Below are 26,258 nucleotides of genomic sequence, written 5' to 3' on the forward strand. Positions count from 1 at the left end.
CACTTGATCCAGCAGTTTCCCTGCAACATCAGCTCTGCTGGGTGGACTGTATCCTGGTCTCAGTGACTGAACCATATTAATGAAATGTGGGTTCTCAGTCAGACGGAAAGAAGAGTTTGTTGCATAAATAAACTGGGCAATTTTTTCATCAATCAACTCTTTTTCTAATCTGCTAGTTCTTATCACAAACCTATCTATGGTGGTTCCAGGAGGTAAAGGTTTTTTCTTCCTTTTGGGTGATGGTGATATGTAGCTGTGGGTGTCTGATGATGATGCTGCTGCTGCTAATGAAGCACTATACTGGATGGATAACTCTGAAACTGTAGAACAGGATGATGGTGATCTTGGAGGTGGATAGTTTCCAGAATCCATGAATTCCCCTAAACAAAAAGTCAATGCTGATATTTTATTGTTTATACAATTTCTGCTTATTGTACACAACACATCACTGCTCCTGCCCCAAAAGGAATATTTGTTTTTCTTCATAACTGCACCAAATGACAGTAACATGCAGTATTAATAAGAAATATAATTTTTCTCACACATGACAGTTCAGTCTTTAGAAATAGGATTCAATAAAAATGTTTACCAACCTGAAGATCCTGCCTGTTCAGAAGTGTTTCTTTGGTCATCTTCATCACCGCACTTCTCATGATGTTGCCTCATTCGCGCCACCAGGCCTTGCATCTCTTTGTTGCATCGTTTGCATTTTGCACGCATGCCTGCCTTACCGATAGGCGAAGGAGCTTCATTAAAATATTCCCAAACTTGGTCTCTTTTACGGCCTGCTGCCATTATAAGGAAAGAATGTAATAAACCTCAGATCGTACACACAAACAGATCCAGACTTGTCTGTCTGTGGCTATGCTGCAGTATTGTGCTCAAAGTTTCACTTTCATTTTCTTGTCTGCTTGCCCTTCCTCCTCCTCACACTTAGATTCACATTCTTCTTGTGTTGTGCAGATCTATTCCACTCCAAACAATCAGAAACATATTGTCTAACTTCTTGGACTTGGCACTGAAGGGGTTGATTCTGTATTCATAGGTTTGTAGAACAATAGGATTAAGGTCTTTTTCTCAACTCTGTTCATGTTGTAACATTTTTGCCGTGAAGAGGAGGCTGGGACCTCTGCGGAGTCAAATTCAGTTTTGAGAACTGCGTAAGTAAAGCGAGCGTCTGTGATAATATAGGAGAGAAACTGCCCACTAATCCTACAGAAACCTCTGGAAGAGCATGGCATTGTGAATGTTACACATATACAGCCTTTATTCTACTGAGTTAAACAACTCAGCTTTATCTCATGATGGAAGAACCTTTGGATGGTAAAATATTTTCCTCAAAAAGCAGTTTATTGAAAAAAATCCGATTTAAATAAAAAAAATCCGATTTAAATAAAAAAAAATCCGATTTAAATCAAAAAAATCTGATTTTTTTAATTTTTTTTTTAAAAAAAACATTGATTTTTATCCACCCTGCCTCCGGGTCTCCCTGGCTTCCCATCTAACATCTCTATGCACCAACAGTGAGACCCCCCTCGAGTAACTAGTATGGAATGCATGAACCGACCATTGTACCCAAGGCTTCTGCACGCACCGAGCTGTATCCCTAGTCAGACGCGCCTCCACCAAGGCCACAATGTGAGGGCGGTAATGTCTAATCAGCGAGAAAACTTTGATCTTTTTCCGGGGGGGGGGGTTTATACCTCTCACATTCCATGACATGCATATCATCTGAGACCCCATATTCATTCCACTGGATATGGCCTACATCAGTGCTCGAGCAAAATTTAAAGACACCACACATAGATTGAAATTGCTGTTGGCTGCAAATTCTACCTAAAAAACAAATAAAACCACTATAAAGAAACATCAAAGTGGAGAAACAAACAATACGGGAGCAAAGTCCTGCTCTCCCGTCATGAAATAGGCAAGAGGATACCATCACTGAGCTCAGTGTCCGGTATTGTTGGTAATCCGGACCCCTGTGGAAAAAAGAGCTCCAATCAAACCATCACTAAAAAAAGAAAATTCTGATTAACAGTAGAAACATTAGGATTCCTTCGCAGCAGACCCTTTGTGGGACCGCAACCACTCAGCCGCCTCTTCCGGATCTGTAAAAAATATAGAAGAACCCCCATGGACCACCCGGAGCTTGGCCGGATAGATCATAGAATACACAACATTCCTCTCCCGGAGCCACTTCTTGATGTCCATGAATTGTGCCCATTGTTTTTGGAGTTCCATAGAAAAATCCAGAAAGATTGAGATCGTAGCATTGTTGAACTTGATGGGACTTTTCTGTCGAGCTTGATGTAGAATCACATCCCTATCCCTGCAATTGAGGAGACGCGCCAGAAAAGGTCTAGGTGGGGCTCCAGGAGAAAGAGGTCTTGTAGGAACCCTATGAGCCCTTTCCACAGAAAATGTTGGGGAAAATTCATCTCCCAGAGAAGTTTTGAGCCAGTCTTCTAAAAATTGTTCCGGATGTTGACCTTCCGAGCGTTCCGGAAGACCAATAACTCGGATGTTGTTCCGACGCATTCTATTCTCCAGGTTGTCTGCTTTTTGCCTCCATGCGTTCACCGAGCCTATAGCTTTCGCAAGCTTGGCCTCCATGGGTACAATGGTGTCCTCTACCTTGGACACCCTTGCCTCCACCTCCATAATACGCCCTCTCATGGCCTGCATATCTTGTCGAAGACACCCCACCTCGGTATATACGTCCTCTTATTTTCCCCGTCAGCGATGTCCTAGTTAAGGAGATGGCCTGCATCAGTTGCTCAGATGCTTGAGGGTTAATTCCTCCTGCTCACTCCCCTCTTCACCCTCAGAGGGACGGTTTTTACGCTGAGACTGTGAGGGGTTGTTTCTGAGGGACCGTGTGATGTCAGAATGGTCAGGTCTAGCAAACTCTCTTAATTTTTCGGCTGTTCCTGCCCCCTTACAGCGGTTCATTTTCAATAGCAATATGGCACAGCCGGGTAACAGAAACGGTGCACTCAGGGGACTCCCAGATCCAAGTTATGAGCACAGCAGTGCTATAATGCAACGGTGACAGGTGTCCTAAGGGAAACACAGAGCCGGAACACAGGAGGATAAGATCCGGTTCTAACCGGCGAGCGAGAGGCCTTATGGCTAGGGAGGGATCCTCAGTGCCCACAGAGATATCAGCCAGGTGGGGGTCCAAAGGCCCCTAAAGTAATGACACTGGCAAGTCAGGTGGCTTAGCAGAGGGGAGAGTGGGGCCCAATCACCACTTCTCCCCTCCAGTTCTTCAAGATGCGTGTACACCGACCTGTCAGCGCTGCAAGGAGGGAGCCAGTGCCGCGTCTCTCACTGCCAGAGCGCGCGGTTCTGAAGATGGCTGCCGTCCCGTGCAGGCCCCACCGGCTGTCCCGACCCTTACAGCTATCAGCCCCCCGAGTTTCGGCCTCCCAGGGGGTCCAGAGGTGCTCCGCGGTCCAGAGGGATTGATACCGACAGGTATATCGCGGTGGCCTGAGTCCACTGACCGGATGAATATCAGGATATGAGGAGCTCTCCCCAAGTGCGCCCTCTCTCCGCCGCTACATAGCCACGTTCCCCCCTGCTTTCATATGTTGCAGCTTGTTCAGGCCCCTGTTAAGCTAGTATCTTTTTGCTTGCTGCCAGTTTATACCAGAGTGCTGATCTAGCAGGGGTGAGATCGTGTGATCTCAGGTCTTTTTTGTATATCAGTAGTGTTGGACTTTTTCATTGTTTTGTGCGTGATTGCAGACAGTATCTTTTCTATCCTGTCCTGTCTAGACAGCTTTGGCTCCACCGTTTGCTCAGTCTGTTCTCTGCCTGTGTTTGTTTCATCTTGCCTCACCGACAATATATGTTTGGGGGCTGTCTATATCTTTGGGGATGTGCTCTGGGGCAGTTTAGATTTCATCTTTCTGTCTTTAGGCTTTGCTAGTCCTCCGGCTGTGACGAGGAGTCTAGGGCATCGTAGGAACGCGCCACGCCTACTGCTAGTTGTGCGGATAGGATCAGGGGTCTGCAATCCGCTTAGTTACCAACCTCTCTGGTCTTCTGGTGGGTTAGCCTGTTCCTGCCATCCTCCTCGGTGACCCATTCATAAGTGTCCAGAGTGAGCTACAGTTTAGAAAAAGCAATATCAGCTCACCCTTGGTGGAAAGTCCGTGTGAGTTTCAGTGTTGGAAGCACAGGCTCATGACTACCAGATGTCAATTATACTAGCAAGAAAGGGAAGGATCCAGCTTCAGTCCATAAAATCCATTAAGTTTTATTGTTTCTTTTAATACATGCCAAGTACTACCGTATCAACCTTAGCATAGGTGTGAGTTAGAAATAAGGGGTGTGAGGAAAATGCCGGACGCGTTTCAAATGCTAACTGCGTCTTCGGTAGCCATGTCTAAGAACGCAGCGTTCGAAAAGCATCCGGGGTTTCCCTCATACCCCTTATCCCCAACTCACACCTATGCTAAGGTGTATGCAGTAGTGCTTGCCATGTCTAGACTGATCTGCAGACTTTCATGACATGTTGAGGGGAATTGAGCCTTTATCAGAATGTCCCCCTAACAGCGTTTGGCTTCCATTCATACGGTTGGTGCAGGAACAGTTTCAGTTTTCATTGCATAGAGAGCGGCAGCTGTAAACACGTACCTGGCACTGACTGACAGCCGGGCTCAGCATTAGAGTCAACTGTCAGTCAGTGCCGGGTGCGCAATGCCTATAACTGGAATTCAATTCATGCTGGGGGGAATAAAGTTGATTTTCTACTGGCAGCGGGGCTCTCAGTGTGGGTGTCGCACGGCTTCAGAACATGATTAACCTGCAGATTAACCCCACGTTAGGTTCACTTTAAAACATATTAGGAAAGCATCGCATTTGTATAATTTTTGTTTAAAAAAAATTTTTTTTAATTACTTTTAAATCCAATTAGGTTTCTTCAACTTGTGATTGTTTATTCACATACTATATATTTCAATACCACAGTATAGCAGTAAATGGTGGAAATCTCGGTCGTCTATGGCGCTTGGCCTACTGAGCTGAGAGCTGCACGGCTGTAGAATGATATTAAATAGAAAACGAACCCCCATATCTGCAGATAAATAGTTTTTTTTTTCTTTTCATATGACAGGTTCCTTTTAATTTATTTTTTAATAAGTGAAAATCACTGATGCAACACTGATGGTAAAAACAAAACAAAGCAAAAACACTGAAGAATATCAAAACCCCTAATGAAACGCAAACTTTTTTTTTGGCGTATATGAAAACTCATGGAAGTCTGAATGAGACCAACAGGAACGGCCTTTATTTGGGTCTATAAACTGGAGCTGCACACTGAAGACACTGAGTGGAGTTGGCATCGACCCATCATAGACTGACACTGGCTGTTCAGAACTTGTGCAACACCCATTTCCTATCTGTTATACGATTCTTTGTCCTAAGAATAAATTTCAGTTGTCTGCCAGCCTTTGCTGGGAAAGGAGCATATATCTGACTTCTGTGTACGATACATTTTTTCCTTTATGCATGCACCCAGCTCATATTTATTAGGTCAGGGACATGCAATCATTTATATCTCATTTTAAGAGATCACCCCGACAGTGCGACACATATAAAAGTAAAGTCTCAGACTTCGACTTTTATTTTTGAATCCACTCTTGGATTTGAATCTAAAAACTGCATCTAAAAACGTGAACATACCCTTAGGCGCTGATGAATCAGCAGTCAAAAAAAAGACTGAACAATGATTGAATCTGTTTAAATATTCACCTGTAGCCATTTTGTTAAGATGTAGAGATAAAATGCAAGTCACTGGAAGAAAATCAAAGTCATTATACAGTTTTATATGATTTTATAATGACTGCCCCAAAGTAAATGAAAACAGTATGTTGGCGATAGCAGCTATAAACATTTGTTTAGGGGTGCAGAACATAGTAAAGAAAAAAATACCTCTGTGTCCTCAAACAGCTGGCAGTCATCCTCAACATCATCCTGTTCCTGGAGCTCAGCACTCTCGCCTTTTCTAGTTTTTTTACGGTCTCCTGTTTGATGTGAAGTTTCGTCATTAGGTTGTAAATAACTCCCCTGAAAATGATGTCCCATGGAGGAGTTACTTCTGTGACCACGTTTTAAGGTTTCCTGTATGGTAGCTTGTTTCACCTTGCTTCTAGGATTTTCTTGCCCTTTCTCCTGGGGGCAAAATCCAGAAAACCTATCTGACAGATCCAATGGCTTGTCGAAGGAAAGATCTTTTGTGCCATTTTTTACGGGAAAATCATTCTCTTTATTAACAGATGCAATTTCACAGTTTGTGTTGCCTTCACCTTCTACCTTTCTCCGTTTGCTAGATCTGTTTGGCTTATAGACCTCACGGTCCACATGATCTTTGCTCAGGAAAGCATCATTGGTGCTCACTCCAGTGATTACAGAGTCGGTCTGTTTCTTGCTTGAAGACGGTTTGCTGCCTGAGCTAATTACAGAGTCTGTTTCTGTCCTGTGGCAGCGTGTGGTCACCAGAGAAGAGTCTTCTGCCTTGCACAATACATGAACCGCAGGCTTGCTAGAATATGAGGATTTTAGGCTGATACCAATAGGTAGGAGAGAAGCGCTACTATCTGTTTTGCAAGCGGTCTCCATTTTGGAAGTGGCCATCCCAAACACAGGTGAAATCTGCTGTGGGTTCCACTCCAACTCATGTGAATTATTCTGCATATTCTCAGTGAATCTGTGCCAAAGAAAAAAAAAATTAGCCGAAGTTGTATTGTAACAGCATTAACGCATAGTAATACATACAGAAACACACACAATACACTGACACTACAATGAAAAAATTTGGGAATTCAGTTTTGCATTAAGGCTTTTAAAAAAATCTAAGTTTTTGGCAAATAAATATCAAGTGTGCAAAACAAATAGCCTCAAAATTATGAAGACAAGAGTTTATCAAAAAGGGTCCAGAAATGGAAACTGCGCTAACAAAGATATGGTCTTCATAGGTCATTTGAATAAAAAAGAAATGTATTTAGAATAGGAGCTACAAACAAAAAGGGATAAAGACAAGATACAAAAAGGTATATATACTGATAGCTCACAGCCCCCGAGGAAGCCCACGCGAAACGTGCGTTGGGGCTGCTCTCAGCTGTAAATTTTTGCACAGGGTACCATGGGTGAGTTAGCCTTCTGATATACTTACCTTTATTTTCTTACCCTTCAATAGCCTTCCATGTCGCTACTGTTTTTTGATGTTGACATCATCCAAAAACTGTTATTCATTGCAACACTGTGTTTTTATACATATATAAGCACTGGGGAGTCTTTCATTATAAGCATATGGTGTAACATGTATGGTGTTGCAGGATTTGTGTGCCACCATTGTCTAATTTGATTACTATCACATGTGATTTTTTGTAGACAGACACCATATCTTTGGATTCATCTGTACTCATTGGCTTATTGTGTTACCTATACCTGTTATAATAGTGCGTATTTGCAGCATTCTAATATTGTGTGCTATCACCATCAACTGTTTTAATATGTATTTTTTGTGCAAGTATTTGTTATTTCATGCAATAAACTTTTGTTCATTTTAAAAACTATATCTTGGATTTCTGACTCCCAGTCTCTCATAGGATACATGCTTTGGTGGAGTGTCCATTACAATTATTAATTTTTTGGCTATCTATTGACACATAGTCATGAGATACTAATATACTGCTAAATAATGCTTATGATTTGGAAGATATTCATAGCTGCGGTAAAAGGTTGCAGTATTTAAGATTAAACTCTGTCTCAGAACCATGGAGTTTCTGGCAGCGCCCAAACCAAAGAATGTTGCACATCAGTAATAATTAAACAGTTAATAAGCAAAATCAACAATCTTTAGCTTTCACCCAGTTTCTGTACATATTATCCAGAGAACATTAGCTTACAAGGATGTCTGCAGGCCTAAGTGGTTTCTTTAGCTGAAAGTAGTAAAACTATGAAAAGCAAAAATAACACACAGACAAATTATAGATTACAATGTGCGTTCAGATTATTTTCCTTATCGGTCCAATTGTCTGTGCAGATTACACAGGTTGTGCTAGCTGCATAACCACAGTCCATATGATCTATTAGGACACATGGATGGCAAAAAGGCTGTCTCCCACATGCACATGTTCCCCTACCTCCCAAATAGCCAGAGGCACAGTCAATGTTTAGCCAACTTGGTGTTAGTAAGTATTGCATGGCTGCCATTTATTTTATTTAATACTATATTTATTCTCTGCTGAGCTGCTACCTGAAACTTCACACAAAATTAAACACTGAGTACCTCTGGGACCTGCACCTATATCCAGCACTGCCTGGCTGCTTCCGCAACTCCCACAGAAGGAAATAGAGAGAGCAACACAACACATAGCTGAAATGTGTCAACATACCTTAGTATCACACAGGATGCACATCACAGCAGTTCTCAGCCATGTAAGTGCACAAACTGCAAAACTAGCACTATCACACATCACTTTTTAAAACACAACAGAAAAAAAAGCGGCCATACACATTAGATGACTGCCAGTAGAATGAAGCAATCGGTGGAGAGCCATCTCAGCTGACACTCCCATACATAAGAGCGCATGTTCGGTCGAGCACTTGTGTTCTCTATGAGAAAGCCGCCAGCTGATACGTCGGCCGGTGGCTTCTTTCTGTGTAAACAATGTGATTGGCAGTCCAGTGTCGAACATAATATAATGTGTATGGAGGCCTTAAGTAATTGCACTAGTTTCCAATAACAGAAAAGAAGAAATTATGGCCACAGAAGGGGAGAGAATAGCTGCAGAGACGGGAAAACAAATTAGTAGCAGATTACTGGGTTAGTAAAATATCAACACACAAGACTTACTCCAATTCACTGTGTCTTGGAGACAGCTCCTCCTGCTTGTTTAGTGCCTGCACAGTGCCCGCATGGGTCCGTGGACTGCTTAGTACTCTCTGTGATTGCTTCAATAAAAGCACAAGCAAAACAGGAAATAGTCATCGTTTTATTTCTACATCAAACAGGGTAAATTGCACTTTGTAGGGGGATGTTCTCTGCCACAGCTTGGCTTTACCAAATATATAATCTCTACTTTTTTGCCATAAAGGCTACAAAAAGCAAATTAAATTACTGCACAGTAGAAGTCTATAGGGATCCATACACCTTAGAAAAACACTGGCTGAGTATTTGGGGGCTACTGTTTCTCAAAAGGTAGAGCAATTTGTTTCACGAAACATTTCTCCTCTAACAGCAGGGACAGGTAGGCATCTTCAGTCTAAATAACATCCCCCTCTGACCCTGATTGGGCGCATTAATCTCTTTAAAATGATATATTTGCCCAAACTCATATTTATGTAATGCCTCCTCAGTTGTTATTACGATATGAACATTTCGCCCTTAGAAAGTTTGATTTCAACCTTCTACTGGCAGGGGGGTCCCCTAGAATCAGCTTATCTAGTTTTCAGCTCCTATACAACATGGAGGCTTCTAACTTACCCTTTTACTTGCTAGCCACTTATTTACTGTGCTCCCATTGGTGGACAGATACTGACATGAGCAACGCCACCACTGCACTAGGGTTGATGGGTTCTTATGAAGGGTTAACAAACCTACATATCTATAGATATAATGCAGACTCAACCGTGCTAATCCTTAATAAAACAGTGGCTAGCGCGTGGGAAATCGCACAAAATAAGTTGAGGGATTGGATGCACCGTTAGTGTCGCCTAGGGTGCCCCATTCTGGTTTAATCCTCATCTTCTACGTTTATTCTCTACCTGATGTGGTCCTCTGGGTAAGGGACAATGTCATTTTCTCAGATACTTCTGAATTGCTTACCTTTGAGGATTTACAAACTAGTTAAGGGGTTCCTGATATTGCTAACTTCCTATACATACAACTCCATCAGGCAGTTTGAAATAGCGCCAGTGTCTTAGGTTTTTAAAAATTGGAGGAACTCTTAGGCTGGGTCCACATTGCGTTAGGGGGGTGCGTTTAACGCATCCGTTACATAGCGGCATTAACTCTATGTAACGGATGCGTTAACGCACCCATAGACGGCAATAATGTAGCGTATCGCTAACGCATGTCATAAGCGGCATGCGTTAGCGATGTGCAGTCATTCTGTGACGGACCCTCGGACGCGGTCTGCAGTGTTCGAGGGTCCGTCACTGCTAGCGCAGATGGAGCATCTGCGATAGCGCGATCGCGTTAAGGAGTAGCGTTAATGCAGTCCAACAACGCTATGCGTTGAATGGGCTGCATTACCGCTAAGTGAACCTGGCCTTAGGGATCTCCTCTCCGATTTACCTACACCCTTCTCACAAGCATATTTTCTCTTCTCCAGCCATCTGTGGTCAAGCTTTATGATAAGGCTTAAGTGAAATGGACTTGACATTGGAGGAATGGAAAGAGGTTTTTTTCAGTGCTAGGAAAATAATTATAATGGTATGGAAATACACGGAAGTCCCCTGTATGTTCCACTAGCTGCAATAAGTCAATAATTAAATTCCACTATATCCATGTAAATATATGAATAGGAGGTGTGGTTACAAAGTTTATAAGGTATAAGGACAGTGGTTGGTAACAGAAATATCATATGTCTGCATAGAGTGTTGCCTGCCTAATGACATATCAAGGGCGAGAGTGATGGGCATGGGGACCAGTATGATTGGGTGTTGGGTATGAGGCTGTATAGTAAGTATTTAGTGTATGGATATGATTCTCTAGTTGTTGTTCATGCTTTTTTATGCAACTACATGATATTGCTATGGAGTCAGAAGCATGTTACTTCAGTAGACATTAATGATAATTGTTACATTTAAAAAATGGAAACAAAAAAACCAAACAAACAAAAAACCCAGCTGGCTGTATACATCCACTTTTTTCATGGAATCTTGACTGTCATCCAATAGCAGATGGGAGCAGAAAGAAATATTGGGCATGTTGCATTACAAGCGGCTTATTTTCCTCAAATGACATAACTCCTAAACTGCTCAAACACACGCAAGCGCCACCAAGCCAAATGTACATTGTGTAAGGGAGGTTTGGAAGGAATAGTGAGTGACTGACAGCCATGTAAGGTGTATGCCCACCTTAGAGGGAATATCCAATAAACTGAAATAATTTAAAAACTGCTGCCAATATTGTAAAAATACAAAACCAATTCTCCTCTATTCTCTCCCCCAAGACATCCAGGGCTGACCCTTCTTCAGGATTTATGGTTTTTATGTACCGTATCTATTGAGTTGACCCATGGTCACATTTCATGCTACTGGTATAATGCTGACTGATTGGAGCCACAATCCCAGTAGTAGCGCACTTGACCACTTTGGCAGAAGTTAGCCATATTAGTCACGTGCAAGCTGAATCTAAACAAAGACCTCAAGCGATGCATGTGCGTGCTGAAGCAATGGGGGTTGCTTTCATTATTTTTCAATATTGACAGTATATACAGGTGCTTCTCACAAAATTAGATCATCAAAAAGTTATTTTATTTCAGTTCTTCAATACAAAAGGTAAAACTCATATATTTTATAGAATCATTACAAACAGAGTGATCTATTTCACGTGTTTATTTCTGTTAATATTGATGACTATGGCTTACAGCCAATGAAAACCCACAAGTTATTATCTCAGTAAATTAGAATACTTTATAACACCAGTTTAAAAAATGATTTTAAAATCCGAAAGGTTGGCCTATTGAAATGTATGTTCAGTAACTGCACTCAATACTTGGTCGGAGCTCCTTTTGCATCATTTACAGCATCAATGTGGCGTGTCTTAAAGGTGATCAGCCTGTGGCACTGCTGAGGTGGCTCCCCAAGCATTCACTGATTGTGGAAACTTCACATCAGACCTCAAGCAGCTTGGATTGTGTGCCTCTCCACTCTTCCTCCAGACTCTGGGGCCTTGATTTCCAAATGAAATGCAAAATTTACTTTCATCTGAAAGCAACACCTTGGACTACTGAGCAACAATCCCGTTCTTTTTCTCCTTGGCCCAGGTAAGATGCTTCTGGTATTGTCTATTGGTCACGAGTGGCTTGACACAAGGAATGCGACACTTTTAGCCCGTGTCCTGGACATTTCTGTGTGTAGTGGCTATTGAAGCAATGACTTCAGCAGCAGTCCACTCCTTGTGAATCTCCCCCAAATTTTTGAATGGCCTTTTTCGAACAATCCTTTCAAGGCTGCAATTATCCTGATTTCTTGTGCACATTTTTCTACCACACTTTTTCCTTCCACTCAACTTTTCATTAATACGCTTTTATACAGCACTCTGTGAACAGCCAGTTTCTTTAGCATTGACCTTTTGTGGCTTACCCTCCTTGTGGAGCGTGCCAATGACTGCCTTCTGGATATCTGTCAAGTCAGCAGTCTTCCCCATGATTTTAGAGCTTACTGAAACAGACTATGGAACCTTTTAAAATGTTTAGGAAGCCTTTGCAGGTGTTTTTTGTTAATTATTCTAATTCACTGAGATAATGACTTTTGGGTTTTCATTGTCTGTAAGCCATAATCATTAACAGAAATAAACACTTGAAATAGATCGCTTTGTTTGTAATAGCTCTATATGAGTATCACTTTTTGTATTGAAGAACTGAAATAAATTAACTTTTTGATTATATTCTAATTATGTGAAAAGCACTTGTACTTACCGTATATAATCAAGTATAAGCCGACCCGAGTATAAGCCGAGGCACCTAATTTTGCCACGGAAAACTGGGTAAGCTTATTGACTCAAGTATAAGCCGGGTATGCATTGTCCCCATATCCCTGTCCTGCTATGCATGGCTCCCCCCCCGTACTGTCCTGGTATGTGGCTCCCCTGTTTTGTCTTGGTACGTGTGACTCCTCCGTCCTGTCCTGCTATGTGTGGCTCCCCCCCACGTCCTGTCCTGCTATGTGTGGTTCCCCCCGTCCTGTCCTGCTATGTGTGGTTCCCCCCGTCCTGTCATGTGTGGTTCCCCTCGTTCTGTCCTGCTATGTGTGGCTCCCCCCTGTCCTGTTATATGTGGTTCCCACCTGTCCTGTGCGACTCCCCTTGTTGTATGCATGGCTCCCCGGGTCCCGCATGGCTCAGCTCTTCTGGTCCCGCATGGCTCACCCCTCCACCTACTCACGCCATCGCTGCATCTCGGTTGTTCCGTCGCCAGCAGCTCTTCCTGTGCTCAGCGGTCACGTAGTAACGCTCATTAAGGTAATGAATATGCGCTCCACGCTTATGGGAGTGAAGGCGCGTGCATATTCATTACCTTAATGAGCGGTACCATGTTACCACTCAGCACAGGGGAATAGCTGCTGGCACTGGGACAGAGATGCAGCGACAGGGCGAGGAGGGTGAGTAGTCTTCTTGACGCTGGCGGCTGCAGCTGTCACTGTGCCATAGCCGCCGGCTCCTGCCGCTGCTCCCCCGCCGGCTTTATGGACAATGACTCATGTATAAGCCGAGGGGGGTATTTTCAGCACAAAAAAATATGCTGAAAATCTCGGCTTATACATGAGTATATATGGTATATATTTTTTTAATTATTCAAGCTGGTTATCTCCTTTAACGTGGTCTAACACATAGCAGAAGAAAGTGGCATTTTGGCACACATATGTACCAATGACTTACAGATTCTTCTATATGAGCATCAAGGCCAATTGTTTCAGCTACAACAGCCGCTAAATTAAAAACTGGTTTCTCTGCGTTAAAATCACCCTCTTCCTGCTTTGCTGTTGAAACACAAATTAAAGCTATTTTGTAAATTAACAATAACAAATAGGCTTATACCATATAGCATATAACTGATTTACAGAGACATAAAAAGAATTCAGAAGTGAATAATAACCCTATAAATACATTATGTGCAATTCCAAAACCTGAATTACAATGGAAATAATGAAATCCCTCCTGATGCAATTCTGTAAAATATCAATCATGTTATTCTGTGGTATTTCAGAATAAACATACTTGGAAAAGCTGGCCAGGGATTATGTGCCTCTGTTGACTAGTCCGATGCAGTCCCTGATAGATTCCTCCCAGCTCCGATTCTTTTGACTGACAAATCTTTCATTATGTACATAAATAGGGAGAGTCTGTCAACTGGAAAGGGAGAAGCCTGCCAGATCCAGCAGTGGACTTGCCAGTGGAGACAGAGACCCCAGCAGCTTCTTCCAAGAACGTTTACTTTAAAATGCCGCAGCATTACTCTGCAATCACGCAGCCAGTGTCTGATTAATGCTGCCCGTGGTTTGGGTAGCATGAATCTAAATTTTCCGTCAATACTCTTGTTACACTTAGTGCACAGTTAGAGGACATGAAATGGCAAGTTCATTTTGGTGTACTCTGAATTCCCCCCTGCCATTGGCAAAGCATGCAGTAAATTGCACTTTTAAACAAATAGGTCCATTGGACACAGAAAAGAAAATTATGCCCTCAGTTTAAAAAAAAAATATAATTCAATAGGGTATCCATTTATTTAGGTCAAAGACTAAAAGATGATTAATTTGCTAAGACGTCACAGTGCAAATCGTGTATTCCGAATACTCATTATTTACTTCCTTTAAAGGGATTCTGTCAATCCTAATTTACACTTTAAACCATCCCCATGGCCTTGTATTAAAAGGGGCAATAATAAAAACTGTTCTGTAAGTTTTCAAATATGTTAACCTCCCCAAAAAAGAACTAACTAATCGTTGCACTGTTCCACTAACTTACTTAGCATGCCATTACCTTCTTCTATGCTGATTGACAGCACTGGTTTTCCTGGAGCCAGCTCTGTCTGATGATAGCACAGATAAACATCAGTTGTGTGCAGGAGGAGCGAACACATCACTTTTTCCTGTCTACACAGCTATGACCGAGCAATGTCAGCAGCAAGGAGAGAGTGATGTGTGCGCTTTCTCCAGCACACTGTGTAGCAAGTAATGTCAACAGAGAGGAAAAACTAACATATACCCCTGGCATGCACACATTGTCCCTGCGCAAGGGATAATCTTCGGACAGCACTGGGAAGCTGGCACTGCAAATTAACAGAGAAAAACGCAGCAGCATGTTAGATAAGTAGGTGGAATGGTGCATCGAGGTGTTCAGCCACGCCAAAGGTGCAATGGAATTTTTTTGGGGGGCAACAAAAAAAAAAAAAGGATTGGAAGACTAAAAGAACATTTTTTATTGTTCTCCCATCCTCTACAAGGCTATGTGGTTAGTTTGAAATATGCTGTAAATTTGACAAATTCCCTACAAACCTGCCAAGATGGTGAAACACATTTAAAGGGAATCTGTCACCTTTTTTTTTTTTTTTTTTTACTATCAGCTGCCGGCATTGACATCAGGGGCTTATCTACAGCATTCTGTAATGCTGTAGATAAGCCCCCGATGTAACCTGAAAGAAGTAAAATACGTTAGATTATACTCACCGGAGGGGGCGGTCCAGTCCGACGACTCCCATCTTGCAGCGATGCCGTCCTCTTCTTTCCTTCCTATCGTGCTTCCGGCGCAGGCACACTGCTCTGCCCTGTTGAGGACAGAGGAGAATACTGCAGTGCGCAGGCGCCGGACCTCTCTGACCTCTCCTGACGTCTGCGCACTGCAGGACTCTGCTCTGCCCTCAACAGGGCAGAGCAGTGTGCCTGTGCCGGAGCCACTACAGGAAGGGAAGAAGAGGACGGCATCGTATGAAGATGGGAGGCATCAGACTGGACCGCGACACCCATCGGACCAGACCGCCCCCTCCGGTGAGTATAATCTAACGTGTTTTTCTTATCTTTCAGGTTACATTGGGGGCTTTTCTACAGCATTACAAAATGCTGTAGTTAAGCCACTGATGTCAATGCCAGCAGTAAAAAAAAAAGGGTGACAGATTCCCTTTAAGCTACTGTGACAAAGGTTTATTACTCAGCCAGAATATTCAGGAATTAGTTAAAAAAAAACAGAAGTTCTTTTTTTCTTGTCTAATCCTACACAAGTATCTCTACCCATTGGTAACATCTAGCTATTGATTTGCTGTTGAATACTTACTAGGAAGAGGGGATAACGGTAATGCACAAGTATCAGCAACCAAGATGGCCTCTCCTTTTCCTGTATTTATTTGGGTGGATGTAAATAATCTTGCTCCAGAGCCTGCAAAACAGCTCAGCTGCATCAGTGAATTATATCTATCAGTCATATCTTCCGTTGCAACACATTAAAAAATAAATAAAAAGAAACCCACAAACAAAAAAAACAAAATGTTAAAATGACAAGTTCCCATCAGCGTAAACCTTACTCAGTTCCAGCAATATTTGAATACTGTAATTTTATGCACTTACCGTATTTGATTTCTACATAGACCATTTTATTCATGAGAACAACCCCTATCATCATGGCCTACTAGGCCCAGCTCATTTATTTATTTACTGTAGGATATTTGCTCATCATTTCTATTTTAGGTTTTATCCTGTAAGAATAGGAGCCGATGTGCCGTTCTCGGCAGCAGTCATTACACATTGAATGGAGTTCTGCTGTTTAGCTTCATGTTATATATGACAAAAGACAATGTGATGGTGTGTACAATGCTCCTAGTAATGTTCAAGTTGCTTCTGAAAATTGAAATTGCAAAACCAAAAAGGAAAAATGCAATTATGAAAATCACAGAATCAACAGACATGTTAATAATATGCAAATAATGAACACATGGAAACAAAAATTTCAAAGTATCTTGATTTTTTCAGAATTGAGTATGAACACCATGATCAGAAATCCCCGCACTTACATGTCTTGGCTGCTATCATAGAGGTTGTTAATGGTTATCTGAGGAATATTCTGCCACAATGAATGCACTTGGGAACACAAATCATCAAGTTCTGCTGCTGGCAGCTCCTTTGCAATTGCCAAACAAAGACATCTCAGAAGTGCTCAAACCCTGCAAGCCATTGTAGCACATTGAGGCCATGCAGGCTGCTCAGAGAGCATGAGCAACATTGCTGCGTTGAAAAACGGCTCCTTGGAAACTTTGTTGAAATGACCATACCACTGTTTCCATGATTGAGACATGTTGTATTGTTAGCAAAGTTATATGTCACATACCAAGCCTAAAGTGTCAAACATTGTCAAGGCAAACCATCAGAAGGCGTTTGCGCAACACTGAGCGATGATCCGGACGTCCAGTTAATGATGATCCATTCACCTCACGTTACCGCTCTTCAAAGTCTATCATGGAGCAGAGGAAAAGGGCAATTGAGGTCTATCCTCCTCAGGGAGGAGACTGGCTTTTGTCTTGAATGCAACAATATCCCGAGATTGGTCTAGAGAATATGGTGGGAACACCATGAAGAGGCCTTAACAAAGTAACGTCTAACCGGTCCTTCTCCAGGGACTATAATGTACAGTAGCTAGCCCCCTCTAGTCTTTATTCTAGATACAATAACAGCTCGTGTACATTGATTTGGTTGTGAAACCAGTGGTACGACCATTTCTCTAAAGTGTCCCAGGAGCTTTTTCTCAATACAACACCACCAGTCTGCATGTTGTTCATACTACTGTGAGCAGCCTGCATGTCCTAAATGTGCTACGATGGCCTGAAGTGTCTTCAAGCGTGTCTCCCATCAAGCATATATGGGACGTCATTGGTAGGCAATTGCAAAGGGAGCTGCCAACAACAGATCTTGATGAATTACATGCCCAGGTGCATTCAGCGCGGCAGAATATTCCACAGACAACCATTAAAGGGAACCTGTCACCAGAAAAAAAAAAACCATCATTCACCATCAGAAATTGGGTTAATCTGCAGATTAATATCGTTATAATGCTGCCGGACGCCTGCACATAGCCTAACACAGTGGGGAGACAATTAACTTTATTCTCCCCAGCAGCGTTCCCGTCTGAGTCTTGGGGGCACGCTGGTTCTGTAACCGGCGGTTGTAACTGTGGCCACGGCCCTGACTGACAGCTGAGCCCCTATGCAGAGGGAGTGTCAGTCAGAGCAGGGAGCGCGGTTATAGCTGCCGGTTTGTATTCTCAGAGTGGTGACTGTATCAGCGCTGGTGTTACCCCCGACTGAAACCGCGCCCCAGCCCTGACTGACACTGGCTCTGCATTGGGGCCAGCTGTCAGTCAGGGCTGGGGGAACAGTTTCAGTCATGAGGGTATACAGAGCAGCAACTGTAACTGCTGCTGGGGTGAATAGAGTTCAAGTTTTCTCATTTTTTCTGGTGACAGGTTTCCTTTAATAGCCTCATTGATAATATGTCAAAGTGTGTAATTGCGTGTATTTCTGCATGTGGCGATCATACTCAGTACTGAATAAATTGTGATGTTTTGAAAAATTTGTTTCCATCATTTGCATATTATTAACATGTCTATTGAGCCTGTGGTTTCATTATTCTAGGAATTTTCCTACTTGGTGTTGCAATTTCAATGTTGAGGAGTGTATACAAAAAGGATGGAACAGTGTAGCCCACTATACTACTCCATTCAGTGAGACCCATTATAATTAAAAAGACAATTTCAATTTTTTAAAAACAATAAAAATGTATGAATCCTGCTGTTTGGCATCAGAGAATTGAACAGACTATGGGTGAAAAGACTAGCAGTGGCATAAGTAGTCCCACAATCTGCAATGGTATCTATTTAGTTTCCATTAAATTGATCACATTCTAGTCTATGTAAAATGAATGGCACGGTTAGGTATTCATCAAAGCCTTCATCTAAAATATACCTCAGAATCTTTTCCAGGCTTATTGGTTAAACGGATGCCAAAAATACAACGTCAAAAAGCCTGAGGTAATCTCTCACTTGGAGGAAATGATTAGCCCTACGTGGGTCCTCCTGGTAGCTGATCGTCAGGGATTGAGGAGCTGGACCTGCAGCTATTAGCTTTATCTAATATATAAAGCTCAATGTGTGTGTGTGTGTGTGTGTGTATGTCCGGGATTGGCATCCGCACCGTCGCAGCTACAGCCACAAAATTTGGCAGTTACACGTCTGGACCCCGAGAGCGTCATAGGCTATGTTGTGAGGCGAAATTTTAACCCCGCGCGTTCCAATTCACCAAACAATTTTGCCCCTATCTACATAATGGGGAAAAGTGAAAGGAAAAGTGTTGGAGGCAAATTGACAGCTGCCAGATGTGAACAAGGACTTAAAGAATGAGAGCAATGGTGCCAAAGAGTATATACTGTACAGTTGCTAAGGTGGGGCCCTGACATGGGATACTCACCACGCACGGGGATATGAACACACACAAAATGCGCCACACACTACCACGTGCTTCAACACATATACCACCCTCAGCACACATTTCACCACACATACACCAACCTCGCCACATAAAAGTTGAAACACAAAAGTCGCCACTCACAACTCACCACGCTGTCCCAGAGCTGTTTAAAAGATGAAAAATGAGCTGTGATTGGTTGCTATCAGCAACAGTTTTCTTTGTAGACAGTTGTGGTAACTGAGGCCTATTATTCTTATCATTTCTATGGTGTTATCGTCCTTCTGTAAAGCTGGAAATAACACAATTTATTACCGTGCCAACACAGGCCATCCTCTGACACAGTCTGCAGGGGGTGCCCAGTATCACACAGGATAGGATTAGATACACAGTTCAGCAGTCAGTATCACACAGGAGAGGATTAGACACATGGCTCAGCAGGCAGTATCACACAGGATAGGATTAGATACACAGCTCAGCAGTCAGTATCACACAGGAGAGGATTAGACACATGGCTCAGCACACAGTATCACACAGGAGAGGATTAGAGACACGGCTCAGCAGTCAGTATCACACAGGAGAGGATTAGAGACACGGCTCAGCAGACAGTATCACACAGGAGAGGATTAGATACATGGCTCAGCAGTCAGTATCACACAGGACAGGATTAGAGACACGGCTCAGCAGTCAGTATCACACAGGAGAGGATTAGAGACACGGCTCAGCAGTCAGTATCACACAGGAGAGGATTAGATACACAGCTCAGCAGACAGTATCACGCAGAATAGGATTAGATGCACGGCTCAGCAGTCAGTATCACACAGGATAGGATTAGATGCACGGTTTTTATGTGCAATATAATCATTATAATTTGTTATAACTAACCACATTTGGTTACTATGCCCGGGCACTTCAGCTAGTTAACAATATATCTTAACTTTATTTTATACCAGTCACTGTAACTTTGTGTTGTAGTTCACTTTCTGCACAATATTCTGTGTTCCCGTTGACTTTGCCTCCAAAAAGTCCACTTAGTTTTATTACAGGCAAATGTTTTAAGTATTTTTAGATCTCATTTGCATTGAGCAAGGTGATCATATTTACACTCATCTAAATGTTTCCACTTGATAATTTGCATTATGCGGTAAAGCTATTCCTATACACAAGTTCAATGAACGCTTGAACCAGTCTAGAGATCTGGCTACAAGAGCTCGTGTTTCTTCAGCTCTGTCTTTCCACAGCATCATTACAGCATGAATCAAGTTTCTCCCCAGTTTAAAAAAAAAAACACTTCTTAAGCAAATGCCTTGTATGCATTCACACCACCATGGAGATTATATTTTGCAAAATAATAAATCAAGCACTACAAACTAAATGTCAGAGGTATAAAAAAAAGTCCTAAACATTATTTTCACCACATATCACCTAAATGTGGAAAAAAAAGGCAGCACAAGACGACAAACAACAATGTCTATGTAAAGAGCAGGGTGGAAATACACATTTAATACAGGTTACACTGGGCAAAGATCTTTTGTTCTTTCAGAGGATAAGTCACAGTCAATGGCATGTTCACTGATGCTGTTCTTACATGTTAAAGTCACAATAAATAGCTGTTTAGCAATCTCCTCCCTGTAATGACCATGTGCCGTAAACTTATGGCGCAAAATTAAATACCCTACTCCTGCAACCTAACAGGGGAAGGTCCAGTGCCTGGATGTCAAACACAGCAATGGATCTTGAGGAGAAGATAGAGACACTGTGACTGCAGGCTGCTGATTGTGTGCAATGCGCACATTACAACAATACTCCTGTATTCACAAAGCTAGTGGACGGTCATGTTACTGTACACATGCGACTTCCATATATGCGACTAGTCTCAGTCATGTCTCTCAGAATTCTACTCAATATTCTATTGAGAGAAGCAGATAAGAGTATGCAGTGTTTTCTTTTCAAATAAGAAATACCTTTAAAGAGGACTTTTCACCAGTTTGGGCATGCTAAACTGGTCACATGAAATAATGCCTGAAAAGCTGAATAAAATATTTTAGTTTGTAATTTCTCCTCTCCATTGGGGAGATATAAGCCTGTAACGTTTAGGTTAAAATTTATGTTAAGTCTAAGGGAGATTTTTCGCTAGGTGCATGTACAGTCATATGTAAAAGTTTGGGCACCCCTATTAATATTAACCTTTTTTCTTTATAACAATTTTGGTTTTTGCAACAGGTATTTCAGTTTCTTATATCTAATAACTGATGGACTCAGTTATATTTCTGGATTCAAATGAGGTTTATTGTAATAACAGAAAATGTGCAATCTGCATTTAAACAAAATTTGACCGGTGCAAAAGTATGGGCACCCTTATTATTTTCTTGATTTGAACACTCCTAACTACTTTTTACTGACTTCCTGAAGCACTAAATTGGTTTTGTAACCTCATTGAGCTTTGAACTTCATAGCCAGGTGTATCAAATCATGAGAAAAGGTATTTAAAGTGGCCACTTGCAAGTAGTTCTCCTATTTGATTCTCCTATGAAGAGTGGCATCATGGGCTCCTCAAAACAACTCTCAAATGATCTGAAAACAAAGATTATTCAACATAGCTTTTCAGGGGAAGGATACAAAAAGTTGTCTCAGAGATTTAACCTGTCAGTTTCCACTGTGAGGAACATAGTAAGGAAATGGAAGAACACAGGTACAGTTCTTGTTAAGCCCAGAAGTGGCATGCCAAGAAAAATATCAGAAAGGCAGAGAAGAAGAATGGTGAGAACAGTCAAGGACAATCCACAGACCACCTCCAAAGACCTGCAGCATCATCTTGCTGCAGATGGTGTCACTGTGCATCGGTCAACAATACAGTGCATGCATAACGCCTTTTTGTATGACCAAACAACTCAATCTTTGTTTCATCAGTTCACAGGACCTTCTTCCAAAATGTAACTGGCTTGTCCAAATGTGCTTTTGCATACCTCAGGCGACTCTGTTTGTGGCGTGCATGCAGAAACGGCTTCTTTCGCATCACTCTCCCATACAGCTTCTCCTTGTGCAAAGTGCGCTGTATTGTTGACCGATGCACAGTGACACCATCTGCAGCAAGATGATGCTGCAGGTCTTTGGAGGTGGTCTGTGGATTGTCCTTGACTGTTCTCACCATTCTTCTTCTCTGCCTTTCTGATATTTTTCTTGGCCTGCCACTTCTGGGCTTAACAAGAACTGTACCTGTGTTCTTCCATTTCCTTACTATGTTCCTCACAGTGGAAACTGACAGGTTAAATCTCTGAGACAACTTTTTGTATCCTTCCCCTGAAAAGCTATGTTGAATAATCTTTGTTTTCAGATCATTTGAGAGTTGTTTTGAGGAGCCCATGATGCCACTCTTCATAGGAGAATCAAATAGGAGAACTACTTGCAAGTGGCCACTTTAAATACCTTTTCTCATGATTTGATACACCTGGCTATGAAGTTCAAAGCTCAATGAGGTTACAAAACCAATTTAGTGCTTCAGGAAGTCAGTAAAAAGTAGTTAGGAGTGTTCAAATCAAGAAAATGATAAGGGTGCCCATACTTTTGCACCGGTCAAATTTTGTTTAAATGCAGATTGCACATTTTCTGTTAGTACAATAAACCTCATGTGAATCCAGAAATATAACTGAGTCCATCAGTTATTAGATATATGAAACTGAAATACCTGTTGCAAAAACCAAAATTGTTATAAAGAAAAAAGGTTAATATTAATAGGGGTGCCCAAACTTTTACATATGACTGTACTTCTGTATGGCGAATTATAAGCAGGCAGCAACATACAGAGGAAAAAAGAACACGACCCACAATAGCTTCAAACATATTTCTCAGTGAGAGACATGGAATAACAGACAGTCCGCTCTACTGATCTGAATGCAGAGCTGTGTGCGATTATAAAGTGTTCGGAGTAGAGATGAACCTCTTTCAGCTTTCATCTCAGTGCAGTCAATGTGTGGGGAGAATAGTACAGAACTATTAAGTTACAATCACATATGCATCTCTCCTCTCACAGCGCTGTCAGCTCAGCTGTACTCTCCTCTACCCACCCTGACTGCCATGAGATAAAAGGTGTTAGTAATTTATGCGCTGTTCCCCCCACTTGTAATCGCTCTGCGGTTAGAATAAGGAGAGCAGGACTGTCTGTCATTTCATGTCTCACACAAGAGAAAGCCTGTTCAAAGCAATTTGGGGTATGTGTGCTTTTTCCCCTGTATGTTGCTGCCTGCATATAATTGGCCAACATTATACAGGGGAAGAAGTACACACCTCCATAAAGACAAATCTCTGATAACGCCCCTTAGACTCTACATATATTACTACCTAAAGTTTGCAAACTAATATATCCACAATGGAGAGGAGAAATGAAAGAATAAAAACTATGTTTTATTGCCTAACATTAAAATACTCATTTTAATTTCAAATCAAGTAGAACAGTCTCGTCAGGTCTACTATTTAATAATGTATGCAGTTTCTATTGTGAGATACAGAAGCAGATCCACTTTAAAAGATATTGATTCTAAATCTGTAATTTTCATCTTTCTACTCACTTGCGTTCACCTATTGTAAGCCTGTAAATTGGGGCACGTGCTGCATGCTGATGCATAAGGAATACGCCTATACTAGCACAATATTATAAAAAGGCCTTCCTCACTAGTATGGGGCGCACAGCAAACCCACAACTAAATGAAAATTTATAGAAAGATAAATATTACGGAGTCAGAATCAGTCTTTTAAATCATTTGTAGTATAAAGTATTTTTTGAAGTGGGTCAAATACTGTGTTTTAATTGTCAGAGACAATGCAGTGAATATGCAGAGAAAGCTGCAGCTGTGTCAGTTTCACGATCCTCCTCCTATCCAAGAACACAACAAAAATCTCAGTCCTGTTCCAAACTAAAAATATAACGTTTTTCACACCTTTCTTTTAATTTACATACAGATGCAGTGTTTTTAAATAGCACATACTCACTTACAGATGGCCACCACTCCACCGTCCTGTCGGCTGGGAACGCAGCCTCTCCAATTCCTGCCTCGATGGCACCTAAATGCTGCAGTAATTGGTTTCCAATGCAGTCATTGATTGGTGCCAACCAGGCAGGAAGAGAAGACCAGACCAGAAAATGTCAGCTTTTCTTATAAATCTATGGTTTCTATAGATGAGAAGGCATCTGACTTACTATTAGCACATTCGGATGCACTGGATTCATCCTGTGTGTGTTCTATATACCGCACATGCTTGCTTGATTTTTTTCTGCGCATCCTGCTGACCACGTTAAGAGGAAAAGAACTGGCTGGTGAATCGGGGATAATGCCACCATCATCACCGTGATCTTCTGCAACCTCTTCAATCTCTACAGACCTAAACATTAAAGAATATTTCAGTTACAGGATCATGCAAGAGTGAAATTTTGATGACAATGTATATATTTTCTGTGTGGATTAATCATTTTAGAATGATATAAGAAACAGCTTGCACCGTGTTGCGATCTTTATTAGCCATGTGTAAAGTCATTTTTCATGTCGCACTCAAAAGCACTGCTCATAAGTATTCACTACAGTAGAAGTCTCACCTATGTGTAGTTCTCAGAGTATATGATGCAGGAGCTTACGCTACATACTCATGGCAGATCACCAAATAAGTAATGGCGAATGTAAATGGTGAAAATCCTCACTGGAAAGCGGACAAGAGCACAAAGAAGGAGCAGATAGAAGGTGCACATGGAAGGTTACACAAGACTGCAGGGTCAGACTGCACACAGTTTTTAACCATGGACACACATACATCTGCACATGAGTTGTATACGTAAAAAGATAAATTAGATTTAACCAAACCTGATATCAGAGATGATTTACTTTCTACTTTAAAAACTTTGGAGAAATAAAAAGATTGGTTGCAAAAGTGTACCTATCCTTCACTACGAACATAAATCATGACCCTAAACATTTCCATGAGTAGAGTATAAGCTGAACATCTTTACATAGCAACATAGTAATTAAGGTTGAAGGAAGACTTTAAGACCATCTAGTTCAACCCATATCCTATCCTAACTTGCCCTAACATGTTTAGCCTTCAGAATGAAAGCAATAGGTGCAATATTGGGTCATGACGCCTGTTTGAAGTGGAGGATGAAAAATTGTACCTCCTAGTTATGTATCTTTAAAGAACTTATTCAGACTTCCATATATCATGGGCCAAGTATGGACCACAGGGCACTTAACAGGTTCATAAATGCCTATGATGCTGTCAACTTTGTGTCAAGAGACCTGCAGCAAGTGAGTGCATTGTCGTCTGAACTCGGACCACGATATACGGACATCTGAATTCAACCTAGCCGAGGTATTGGAGTGGGGCAGCTGCAAGTGAGCTCATAGACAAAGACCACGGCGTATTACAGTAATCCTTCCCTGTGTAAAGCCTTCCAGTAAGGCAATACATGTTATTACCAAACATAGATACAGGTGAAACCAGAACTTTACATACACTATATAAAGACACATGCATGTTTTTCTCAATATCTGATGTGAAATCAGAATAAATCTTTCCCGTTTTAAGCCAATTAGGATTACCATAATTATTAATATTTGCCAAAAGCCAGAATGAGAGAGAGAGAGGGAATGTTTTAAGGCATTTTTATTACTCACTGCAAAGTCAAAAGTTTACATACACTAAGATTACTATGCTTTTAAACAATTCTGGACTGCCCATATGATGATGTCATGTGTTTGGAAGCTTCTGATAGTTTTTTTTGGCAATATCTGAGTTAGAGACACACCTGTGGGTGTATTTTAATGCACACCTGAAACACACTGCTTCTTTGTGTAGCATCATGGGAAAGTCTAAAGAAATCAGCCAAAATATCAGGAAGAGAATTGGGGACTTGCACAAGTCTGGCTCATCCTTGGGGACAATTTGAAGATATCTGTAGGTGCCTCGTTCATCTGTACAAACAATTATACGCAAGTACAAACATGATGGCAATGGCCAGCCATCATACCACTCAGGAAGGAGACAGGTTCTGTGTCCCAGAGATGAACGTACTTTGGTCTAACATGT

The 26,258-nt window shown here is 41.7% G+C and overlaps 1 protein-coding gene across 4 annotated transcripts in view; it reads right to left on the bottom strand.

Moving 5' to 3' along the window:
- RBBP8 (RB binding protein 8, endonuclease) overlaps nt 1–26,258 on the bottom strand; it is a 149,412-nt gene that overhangs the window by 43,587 nt on the left and 79,567 nt on the right. For all 4 annotated transcript variants that reach the window (XM_073550844.1, XM_073550843.1, XM_073550846.1 and 1 more), the window contains 5 exons: nt 24,382–24,563; nt 16,013–16,114; nt 13,625–13,725; nt 8,873–8,970; nt 5,947–6,721 (listed from right to left, as the gene is read on the bottom strand). In XM_073550844.1, coding sequence (XP_073406945.1) covers nt 5,947–6,721; nt 8,873–8,970; nt 13,625–13,725; nt 16,013–16,114; nt 24,382–24,563 — 1,258 coding nt within the window. The remainder of the gene's footprint in view (nt 1–5,946; nt 6,722–8,872; nt 8,971–13,624; nt 13,726–16,012; nt 16,115–24,381; nt 24,564–26,258) is intronic.

Source organism: Dendrobates tinctorius, unplaced genomic scaffold, assembly GCF_039654945.1.
Source record: "Dendrobates tinctorius isolate UK_male_01 unplaced genomic scaffold, ASM3965494v1 ptg000171l, whole genome shotgun sequence".
NCBI classification, from domain to species: domain Eukaryota; kingdom Metazoa; phylum Chordata; class Amphibia; order Anura; family Dendrobatidae; genus Dendrobates; species Dendrobates tinctorius.